At 37.5% G+C, this 11,744-nt stretch overlaps 1 protein-coding gene across 1 annotated transcript in view; it reads right to left on the reverse strand.

Annotated features, from left to right (window-relative positions):
- The window catches only part of GARIN6 (golgi associated RAB2 interactor family member 6), a 32,853-nt gene extending 23,643 nt beyond the window's left edge, over positions 1–9,210 (reverse strand). Inside the window, 1 exon segment of the mRNA XM_053743512.1 lies at positions 9,010–9,210. Within this exon segment, the coding sequence (XP_053599487.1) occupies positions 9,010–9,210 (201 nt within the window).
- Between the last annotated feature and the right edge of the window lie 2,534 nt (positions 9,211–11,744).

An 11,744-nucleotide genomic window follows, 5' to 3' on the forward strand; every position in this document is an offset into this window, starting at 1 on the left:
TTAAGAAGTGGAGAACTATTCAGTTTTATTTAATAGAAGTGTTCAGAATTGCTGATTGCTGGAGAGTCTATCATGTGCCTCAGTCTTCATCTTATAGCATCCGTTTGACATTTTTAGAAGTCTATCAAAAATGATTGGTATCAAAAGATAATTGGTATCATTCATCAGAAAAATCTATTATTGTTGAAATCATTTTTGTGGAAATTCTCTTAAAATAATAATGGTCATTTTTCACTGAGGAAACTTAAATGCAGAGTTACTTTGTACTCCATACCAGTACAAATGTCTTTCAAAGAAAATGAAGTATTTGAGAGAATGTTTTACATGATTGCTTTAAAGATCAGAAGTATATAAAAGAAATACTTGACAGGCTGATGACTTGAATATAATCTTGGGCTTTGTTTAGGTGACTCTCACAAAACTCTGTTCCTAAGGGATCATATTAAAATTTCCTAAAACTATTTGGTAAAAGGCATAAGGTAATGGTATATATTTATGTAATATACTATGGTGTAATTATCTTTTTAATCTCCCTCTTTCTCTCTCGTTCCCTAACATTAAATGCTTTGCAGTGATTACGTTATTGACATAAGCTACTGCTTAACTACTACCTAACATATACCTACTACCTTGCAGACCACTTGGCTCATCGTTAGTCATTAGGGGAATGCAGTAAAAAAGACATACTACTAATTGTTGGTGAGGATGTGGAGAAATGAGCCCTCATGCATTGTTGGTAGGAATTTGAAGTTGGACATTTATGTTGGTGACATAGTTTGGCAGATTCTTAAACAGTTAAACATAAATTTACCATGTGACTCAGCAATTCTACACCTGGGAATCTATCCAAGAGGAATGATTCTATTCTTTGCTCACTCATCAGTGGTCTTAGTCTCCTTCTTGGTCCCTTACTCCTCCCAACAACATAGATGCCTCCTTATTTCTCTTTTTTTTTCTTGCCCTGTTCTAGGGTCAAAGTAATATAGTTAAATTAAAGATCTACATGGGTCCAAAAGCATGACGAGTTAGAAATATTTTTATATACAGTAATAATTGACTTGGTAATAAATAAATCTTTGAGAAAATTGGTAATTATGGGAAAAATCTCATGTACATTTTTGTGCTAGATATAGATTCATTTTTTGATCTCACAATTATGGAATCACAGAATTTTACAGATAAATCATACTTTAGAGATACAAATAAACCAATGGGACCTAATTAAACTCAAAAGCTTCTGCACAGCAAAGGAAATCATTAAAAAAACAAAAGGACAACCCACAGAATGGGAGAAAATTTTTGCAAATGATTCAACCAACAATGGTTTACTCCCCAAAGTATACAAACAACTCATACAACTCAACAACAAAAAACAAACAGCTCAATTGAAAAAATGGGCAGAAAACCTAAATAGACATTTCACCAAAGAAGACATGCAGATGGCCAGCAGGCACATGAAAAAATGCTTGGCGTTACTAATTATTAGAGAAATGCAAATGAAAATTACAATGAGGTACCGCCTCACACCAGCTGGAGTGGCCATCATTAACTAGTCAACAAATAGAAAATGCCATAGAAGATGTGGAGAAAGGGAACCCTCCTATACTGTTGGTGGGAATGTAAATTGGTACAACCACTATGGAAAACAGTATGGAAATACCTCAGAAAACTAAATATAAAACTACCATATAGTAACTACCGTTACTACCAGTAATCCCATTCCTGGGCATATATCCAGACAAAAATTTCATTAAAAAAATACCTGCACACCTTATGTTCATCACAGCACTGTTCACAATAGCCAAGACATGGAAACAACCTAAATGTCCATCGACAGATGAATGGATTAGGAAGATGTGGTACATGCAGACAATAGAATACTACTCAGCCATAAAAAGACAAAATAATGCCATTTGCAGCAACATGGATGGAGCTAGAGACTCTCATACTGAGTGAAGTAAGAAAAAGACAGACACCATATGATATCACTTACATGTGGAGTATAAAATATGACACAAATGGTCTTTCTATAAAACCAAAAAGATCATGGACATGTAGGACAGACTCGTGTTTGCTGGGGTGGGGGGGGCGGAGAGGAGGAATGGGATGGACGGGGAATCTGGGGTTAATAGATGAAAACTTGCATTTGAAGTGGACGGGCATTGAGATCCTGCTATATAGCATAGGAAACTATATCTAAACACTTGTGATGGAACATGATGAAGGATAATGTGAGAAAAAGAATATACATATGACTGGGTCACTTTGCTGCACAATAGAAATTGACAGAAAGTAAATCAATCATAATAAAAATAAAAAAATTAAAAGAACAAAAAATCATACTTTAGAGATTAAAATTACATAAAATAAGTATTAGAGCTACTATACTGGGATGAATAGTGCCCCCCCCCCCAATTTTTGTCCACTGAATCTCCAGAATACGACTTATTTGAAAATAGTGTCTTGCAGATATAATTAATGAATATGAAGTCATACTGGAGTAGGATGAGTCTTAAATCCAGTGTGACTTGTGTCTATTTTATTTTTTTGTCTTTTTAGGGCCAACGTGCAGCAAATGGAAGTTCCCAGGCTAGGGGTCAAATCAGAGCTGTAGCTGCAGCCTCCACCACAGCCAAAGCAATGCGTGATCCAAGCTGCATCTGTAACCTACACCACAGCTCACGGCAACACCAGATCCTTAACCCACTGAGCAAGGCCAGGGATCAATCCTACATCCTCATGAATACTAGTCAGGTTGGTTAACACTGAGTCATGATGGGAACTCCGTGAACTGTGTCTTTATAACAAGAGGAGAGAACACGGAGAGATACACATATGAAAAATGGTCATGTGACAATGGAGGGAGAAATTCAGGTAATGCAGGTTTAAGCCAAGGATCTCCAGGGATTGTTGGTGTCATGAGAAGTTACGAAGAAGCAAGGGAGGATCTTTCCCCAATGCTTTTAGAAAAAGCATAGTACTGGGAATTTGGGGCTAGTAGAGGCAAACTATTGCATTTGGAGTGGATAAGCAATGAGGTTCTGCTGTACAGCACAGGGAACTATACCCAATCACTTGTGATGGAACATGATGGAAGATAATATGAGAAAAAGAATGTGTGTATATATATATATGTTATGTATAACTGGGTCACTTTGCGGGGCAGCAGAAATTGACAGAACGTTGTCAATCGACTGTAATAAAAAAGTTTTTTAGGAACGCATAGTTCTGCTTATACTTTGACTTCAGAGTTCCAGTCTACAGAACTGTAAGATAATACAGTTCTTTTTTTTTTTTTTTGTAATTTTCTCTAGTTTCTACTAAGTTATGGTACTTTGTTATGATAGTGCTAGGCAGCCAATACACCTACATATATTTAAAACAACAACATACATGTTTATTCATATCAAGGAGTTTATTAAATGATTTGTTTTGGCCAGGAAGTTTTTTGTTTTAAAATTGTTTCATAGTGAAACTTGGAGCCTAGCAATTTCTGTTTCAGAGATGCCATGCATCTGTTTAAACTGATGTCAAACATTTACCAAAGACTCAAGCTGTGGTGATTATTGACACTGAGAAAAATTTTAGTATTTTAGAATGTTGGTGAGACAGTTCTCAATAATTAATTGAGTGGCAGAATTGAAGGACTCTATGACTTTCAACACACTACAGAGATGTGTGACATCTCTTATGTGTAAAGTGTGTGTTTTTTTATTTTTTTATTTTTTATTTTTTAAATTTTTATTTATTTTTTTATTTATCTTTGCTCTATAGGGCTGCACTTGTGGCATATGGAGGTTCCCAGGGTAGGGGTCTAATCAGAGCTGTAGCCGCTAGCATACGCCACAGCCACAACAATGCGGGATCCAAGCCGTGTCTGCAACCTACACCACAGCTCACGGCAACACTGGATCCTTAACCCTTTGAGCAAGGCCAGGGATCGAACCTGCAACCTCATGGCTCCTAGTCAGATTCGTTAACCACAGAGCCGTGATGAGAACTCCTGTTTTGTTTTAAATTGTTTTAATTTTAAGGTGTTAAAAGGTGTAATACAAGGATATCCTTTTTTTTTAAATCCAGTTAGATTTATTTGAAATCTTTTCCTTTAATATGAGTTAATATGTGGCATCATATAGTTAAAGGAATGATCTTGGAATGTTTAGCTAGGCTGTGGCAGTGCTAATTTGTTAAATTGAACATCCTTAGTTTTATATTTTCTAAAATCACGTGATACCTGATACTACTGATAGACTCTCATTTTCTGAAAAATGTGCTTTACCTATTTTAGTATTTTAAGTGAGATATTTATCACATTAATTTTTAATTTTTGCTAAGAAAGCATTTATAAAGTATACTAGCAGTTATACTATTTATCACAATTTTCTAATGTTATCAGAGAAGATGCTTATTACGATTTGTGAAAATAGTTGCACCTATTGCAAATTTGTTAATATCCTTCAAACTAGATGTCCTGTGTTATGCTGGCAACTATAATATCATAAGCTTTGAGACCTTAACTTAAAATGTTTCCAACAAAGTCAAATATTGCCAAGAATGAATTTTCAGTTTCTAAAGTTCTTCCATTTGGATCTCATGGAGTTTTGTCTCATTAATTCTCATATGATCATGTGAGTTATGTGCTAATGTCTATATCTCAGAGTTGAGTAAATCTGAGGCTAATTGTTGTTATGTGTCTTGCCCAAGTGGTGGAGTTTTAATTTGAACCCAAGTCTGCACCAAAATCTGTGCTCTTTCAGGAATAATATATTGCTTTACCTTATTTGGACTGAATTTTAAGTCTTGTTTAAAATACTAGACTTTATGTAAAAGACTGGAATTTGAATTACTAACTGGGTAGCATTAAGCCAATTCTCTCAACCTCAGCTTTATCTGTAGTAATCTAACTTCGTTGTTTGGTATGTGCTTGTTCACTTGTTCTGTGCACTTCACAGTTACTGATTCACTTAATCTATATAACAACCCTAGGAGGCAGATAAATGCCCACATTTTACACTTGAGGAAAATGAGATTCAGAGAGTTTAAATAACGTGCCCAAAGTCACAAACTATATGGTGACAGAGCATGGACTTTAGCACAAAGCCAGTGTGCTGCGTCCTCTCTGTTAAGACAGAGTTGAATAACACTCATCATGCAGGCTGGCTGTTAGCATAAATGATGATGTGTATATAGGCACTTTGTAAACTGGTAAGGACTAAAGAAAAGTTAGTCATTATGAATAAGAATCATTTTTTTTTTAACAGTGGGGAAATGTCAGGATAGGCAGTTTCCTTACAATAAATTTTTATGGAATTTAAATACTATTGCCACATTCTAATCCTACTGATAAGTTTCTTGAAATATTCTTTGAAGCAAGCATTTTGCCCCATTTAACAAATGAAACTAAGCGTAAATGTTGTCTCCTACTAGCTTAGCAATTTATATTTTGTAATTACTTCTTGATCGTTTGAATTGCTTTAACTAAGGATCATTTGTTGAAGTCAATTAGTGTTTTCTTTTATTAATATGCTCGTATTTTCATGAGAAGGATTCTTAAGTATTTTAAGAGAAAATTATTTGCTGTAGTGCGGTATTTATTGCTGAGAACATCTGTTCTTTTTTGATGCCTAACCATTTCATTAATGAGATGATTTTATGTATTCTTCATAAATTATCTTATTGGGCTTCTGAATTTCAAACATTTTTCAATATAACACTAAAATTCTGACTTGCAAGATTCTGACTGCTGTTATATATATTTGGTCTCTGACAACCAAAATTAATACTCCCTTTGATTACTGTAGTGCCTCTTCACTTGATGAGGACTTTCATAGTCTACCTACTTTTTCTTCTTCATCATCATGTTCATTTTCTTTTTTCCTCCTCTTCTTCCCATCCTCCTCCATGTCTTCCGTGGCTGAACCTTTTGATAGCTTATGTTATAAAATCTCCTAATTTCTGGCCAAGAATAAAAAGAAAAATAAAATCATTTTCACTTTTTTCCATTCCAGTCTCTCTTCAGACATGAAGTCAGATACCTTCTTTGAGTTGTGGAGTAATTGGCAGAGTGAAATTCCCTTACCACCCAGGAATTAATGCTCATTCTCCTTTCATTTTGTGTTCTGTCATGACATGACCATTCGATCTGAACTATAATATTTTATTTTTTTTTGTCTTTTTAAAAGATTTTTTTAGGGCCACACTCGCAGCATATGTAGGTTCCCAGGCTAGGGGTAGAATCGGAGCTGTATCCACAAGCCTACGCCATAACCACAGCAATAACAGATCCGAGCCATGTCTGCAACCTACACCACAGCTCACCACAATGCTAGATCCTTAACCCACTGAATGAGGCCAGGGATTGAACCCACGTCTTCATGGATGCTAGTCAGGTTTGTTAACCACTGAGCCACGATGGGAATTCCTGAACTATAATATTTTAGATATCATATTCACATGTTTCTAGTTGTCATAATAAAGAGGATTTCCAAGATGGTTCTAATCATGAATTTTGTTAAAATGAACAGAGCTGAAACCTTTCAGGAAAATTCTTTTTTTTTTTTTTTTTTTGCCATTTCTAGGGCCACTCCTGCGGCATATGGAGGTTCCCAGGCTAGGGGTCTAATCGGAGCTACAGCCACCAGCCTACGCCACAGCCACGGCAACGCCGGATCCTTAACCCACTGAGCAAGGCCCATGATGGAACCCGCAACCTCATTATCCACTGCACCACGACGGGAACTCCTCAGGAAAATTCTTAATCAGAGTAATAAAGTCCCTATGCTATTACTAAGAAAAAAGGGACAGTCTTCAAGCAAAATATCGGTGTGGGATGGAAATCCTATAAAATTGGATTGTAGTGGTCATTGTATAACTATAAATGTAATAAATTCATTGAGTAATAAAAATAAAGCATAATATCGTACTATACTTATTCACAGAAGTTCTGTAAGTGTGAACCCATTTTCAGTCCATATGAGTGTTAGTTTAAATAAGTGTTCACATTATTGACTCTGTTTCTAAAATGTCATCATAGATATGAAGGTCTATGTCCCATTTGTGTGGGGAGCAAGGCTCGCTGGCTCTGACTAGGACGGCAGTGTGCTTCTTTCTCCTGACAACCACCGTCGCGTTTGTGCCACCCTTCAGAATGGGCCTTGAATGGTGCTGCTGAGAATGATTTCTCACCCTTAAGAATGAAGAGAGCAATGTGAAAAGTGACCAAAGTAGCAATTCTAAATATTCTAGGGTAGGGCACTTCTACTCCCTTAAGAAATTTCCATATTGTGGGAAAAAGAATTACTCCTAGAAAATCCTTGTTAGATTGATGAGTAACTTAAAGCATTGTGTTGCAGTATGAAAGGAAGGTTCACCCAAAACAGATTTTATTTATAAGAATAGATTATTATTTTAACCAACACACAATGTATGAAAATAACACTTGTTATGTGTCTGAAAACTGTAGTCATGGTTACTTTGACCATAAGAATATTTTTTTTCTCTCCTCTTTATCCTGGAAAGAAATCAGAACATCTGTTTCTGAGATTTTAGGACAATAAATAGCATTAATTTTTGTTCCAATTCAAGTATAAAGTATTTATATCAAATGAGATAATTTCTTTGGCAAAGATATATCTGAAAGGAATTTTAATAATTCTTTTGATTTCCTGGGACTAGTTCTGCAAAGTTATTGGAACAAAAATTAGCCATCAGCTAGTAAGATCAGTATTATAGGGTTTGGGGTTCATTTACTGTTTATATCCACATCTTTTAAGTACATATTGCAAATACAGCACATTACCAGTGCTGTGGAAGATATGAAATAAAAGAAAGGAAAAATTATAATTGACCTGAAGAGCCTTAAACCTTAAGAAGAAATACAAGACATTTCCAGAGTAGAATATTGAATTTTAAATAATTGTTTCCAGCATTGTATGTTAAGTGCAAAGATTATTCAGAGTAAGAAAATAAACATGTAGAGTCAGGGTAATCTCCAAGAAATCAGAGATTTTAAATCTATTTTGTTCAGAATATTGTTTCTCTGATTACCACAAAAATACATGTTCATTGAAGAAAGTTTGAAAAAGGAATTGCCTCTAAACACCCTGAAATAATCATTGTTTGCTTCACTGAATTCAGTTACCACCTTTTCTTTTACCTGTAGCTACTTTCTACGGAGAACGATCTTCCCAACCCTCTTCATCTGGCTAATTCCTCCTCAAGGACCTTGTTTAAATGGTACTTGCTGTGAAAAAAGTTTCCAAACTTTCTGAATTATTTTAGGTCCGCTGCCAATATGCTCCTGTTTAATTTCTTTTTCTTTTTTTTTTTGTCTTTTTGCTATTTCTTGGGCCGCTCCTGCGGCATATGGAGGTTCCCAGGCTAGGGGTTGAATCGGAGCTGTAGCCGCTGGCCTACACCAGAGCCACAGCAACGCGGGATCTGAGCCGCGTCTGCAACCTACACCACAGCTCACGGCAACGCCGGATCGTTAACCCACTGAGCAAGGGCAGGGACCGAACCCGCAACCTCATGGTTCCTAGTCGGATTCGTTAACCACTGCGCCACGACGGGAACTCCTGTTTAATTTCTAGGCTTTCTCTGTATTCACGAAATATTTATGATCCTGGGCTCTGGATTCTGGGAAAATGGTGACAACACAATGAACAGGATCTCTACCATTATGGAGTTGGCAGTTATAATGGAGACAGATAAGAAATAAAAACTGAATTTTTACATACAATTTTGTTGTAATTACATGTAAAAGTATATTCCTCACTAGACCACCAACTCTGTAGGGGGAGGACCCTGTCTCTTTTGTTTAGAAGTTAGACAGTAAATAAATGTGTATGTGTGTTTTAAATGAATGGACATGGAAGGAAGGAACAAATCAGTTAAAAATTTGTATTTTTTTTCATATTAATTCGTGTACATAAGTGTACAATCAGGCCCCCCACGATGGCTTTTCCTCTTGCTTTTGGTACATCCCTGCTCCACCAGTGCCGGCCTCACCCACACCCTACTCACATGACCGACCACCCTACATACTTGCTCCCGGCCCCAGCCAGTGATTTTTCTAGCTTCCTTATCAAAGGGGCAGTGATGGGCGTGCCCGTCTGCTGGTTTCCCTGGTAACTGATGAGCCAACCTAACATCATTTCCCCCTATAACTGGCAACCTCCGCTTACCTCGGGGAGTGAAGACTGCTGTCATGTCCTGCTTGCCTTCTGTCTGCACACAGTGGGGTGTTGCTCCAGGACCTTGCTTCAGATGTGTAAGCTCCCCCTATCTATTAAACCCTTGATGTCTCTGTCACTAACGCCCGGCTCTTTCTTCAGTCTTGAAGCTGGGCAAGTATAGGCCTTGCCGGCCTACGTGGTGCAGCCCAACAATAAGCATACAATGTTCATATACACTCAGAATTTGAATCTTTTTATGAATACATGCTATACCTTTTCCACTTAATGTTATGCCTTGAGCATATTCTTATGTGATTAAATGTTGAAATAATGCATAATATTTAATTATAAGAATGTACTAGAATGATTTTCGATCATCACCTATTGAGATTCTTATTTTCACTCTTTTCCTGACTTGGAACTACACATTCATTGAGATTGTTGCCAGTAGTTTACTGTTACGAATTAGCTTTATGCCTAAATCCTGTATCTTTGATTTATAATAACTTGGAAACATTGAATCACTGGACAGAGGTTATCTTTCTAAGGCTTTTGTATGGATTGCCAAATTCGTATTCCAGAAAGCTAAGTTATACTTTTTTAAGGAATAATTTAGGTAATTTCCTAGGTTTTGAAACTAGTGATGGACATGGCATAATCAAAAGGAGGCTGGCAGGTGCAAGGGCGCTGAGAGAGAGGTATCAACAATTAAGGATACAAGAAACACATGTGTTAACATTGTGGCTTGAAGAGGACTAGGGTTAGAAATCTAGGTACAGGTGAATGCTAGATGAGAGAACAAATTTTTTAAATAGGTATTTGGAAGTCATTGTAGAATTTCGAGAAAGAAGGGGATAAAACTTGTCTCTGGAAGCAAACATACATTGACTCAAATTAGTAACTTGGTGACTTAAAGCACTTGAGTTTACTAACAAATTTCATCTATGTTTCACTTGCCTTTCAAAGTGCTCAGGGAATCCAGATAGCCCTCTGGTTTTCCATTCCATATGACTGCCACTGTGGGGGATTTGTAGGGGGCTCTTCTAAGTCTTCTCTACTCAGAGCCCTCTCTGAACCATTTTTAACCTACTCTCTAGGTGCACCATTTTGGTTTTTTTTTTTTTGCATTAAAATTTTTTTATTTACTATGAAATTTGATCTAATATGGTAGCCTAGCCTTGATGTAATAGCCTAATAGAACCACAGAACCAGTGTGTATTTTAGCAGTAAAGTACTAATGCAAAATATACTAGGAACTGATTTTGGCTTCATTGGCTATATTCTGTTTTGCTGGAATTAGGAATCAAAATTCGTTTATCCAATAATATTCAATTACATATCAAATACTTTTCAGCATTGATAATTACCACAGGTTTGCTTTCTCCTATCAAATCTAACCCTAGTGAAATGTCTAAGTAAAGTTAGATATTTTTGAATAACCCACTTAGGTTTTCTGCTTTATCTTCTCGTCTTAATGACCCTGTTCGCAGGTGATCAGAACTCTCACAATTATTCAGTGTTTACTCAGGCCCATCCCCTGGCATGGCAGTACATGCTGCTGTTTTATCCCGGGCACATCATTCTGGACGCAGTATCCCTTCTTCCCTCCTACCTCCCCTCCGCTCCCTTCCCTCTCCTCCCCTTCCCTCTCCTCCCCTCCCCTCTCCTCCCCTCCCCTCCCCTTCCTTCTTTCCTTCCTTCCTTCCTTCCTCCCTTCCCTCCCTCCCTCCTTTGCTTATGTTTATTAACAGCATGGATGATTCTGTGAAAATCAGGCTTGAACTCTGATCGTTCTGACTCTCAAGAGCAGTGTGCTTTAGGATAGCTACCTATAGCTCTGTCTCTTCAACTCTCCTGGTGTGTACACCTTGATGATGTTTCAGTACTGGCCTTTCTGTGGTATGTGATCTGGCCCCTACCTTTCAAAGGGAAATAAACTGGGGTCCCACTTGATGGAATCTGCATGTAGCTCCCTGAGATGTGAGTTGCAGCTCCTACAGACCTTCCTGATGGCTTCGAGCATGGACCTAATGACAGCCCTCTCCCCTTCATGCTCTCGCTGCTTACAAAGGGGCAAGAAGCTGAGTCTTCCCTCACCTCCTCAAAGGGGAGTTCCACATGAGGCTGCTATCTCATTTTGTCCAAAAACTCAAAGGGAATTAGCTCCTGGCTAGGCTTTCCTCTTTTTCAAATGGTCCCTTGCTGCTTGGTCCTTTTAAAGGTTTACCTTCTTGTTTCACAGAGATTCTGCTCTTATGGGAACCAGTTTCCAGAAGATCAACCATGAAGCTTTCTAGCGGGTGTCTCTATGTCTGCCAAATTCCCAGAGTGGACATGGCCTATAGGCTGCTTCCAGGCACACACCCCTTTGCTGTCTGGGCCCCTGTGCCCTACGCAGAGGTCCTGATATAGTATTTCTTTAAAGAGGGTTTGAAATGTTTTTAATTTGTGCCAAGGAAAATGAGGATTAAATCTCACTGACTAGAGAGCCCCCTAATCTTAGCTGACAGACTATGATAAAATAGGTAGGGAAATGGAAGACTTCATAATTTAGGCGGAATAGAAATA

The sequence above is a fragment of the Phacochoerus africanus genome, chromosome 7, assembly GCF_016906955.1.
Source record: "Phacochoerus africanus isolate WHEZ1 chromosome 7, ROS_Pafr_v1, whole genome shotgun sequence".
Classification (NCBI taxonomy): domain Eukaryota; kingdom Metazoa; phylum Chordata; class Mammalia; order Artiodactyla; family Suidae; genus Phacochoerus; species Phacochoerus africanus.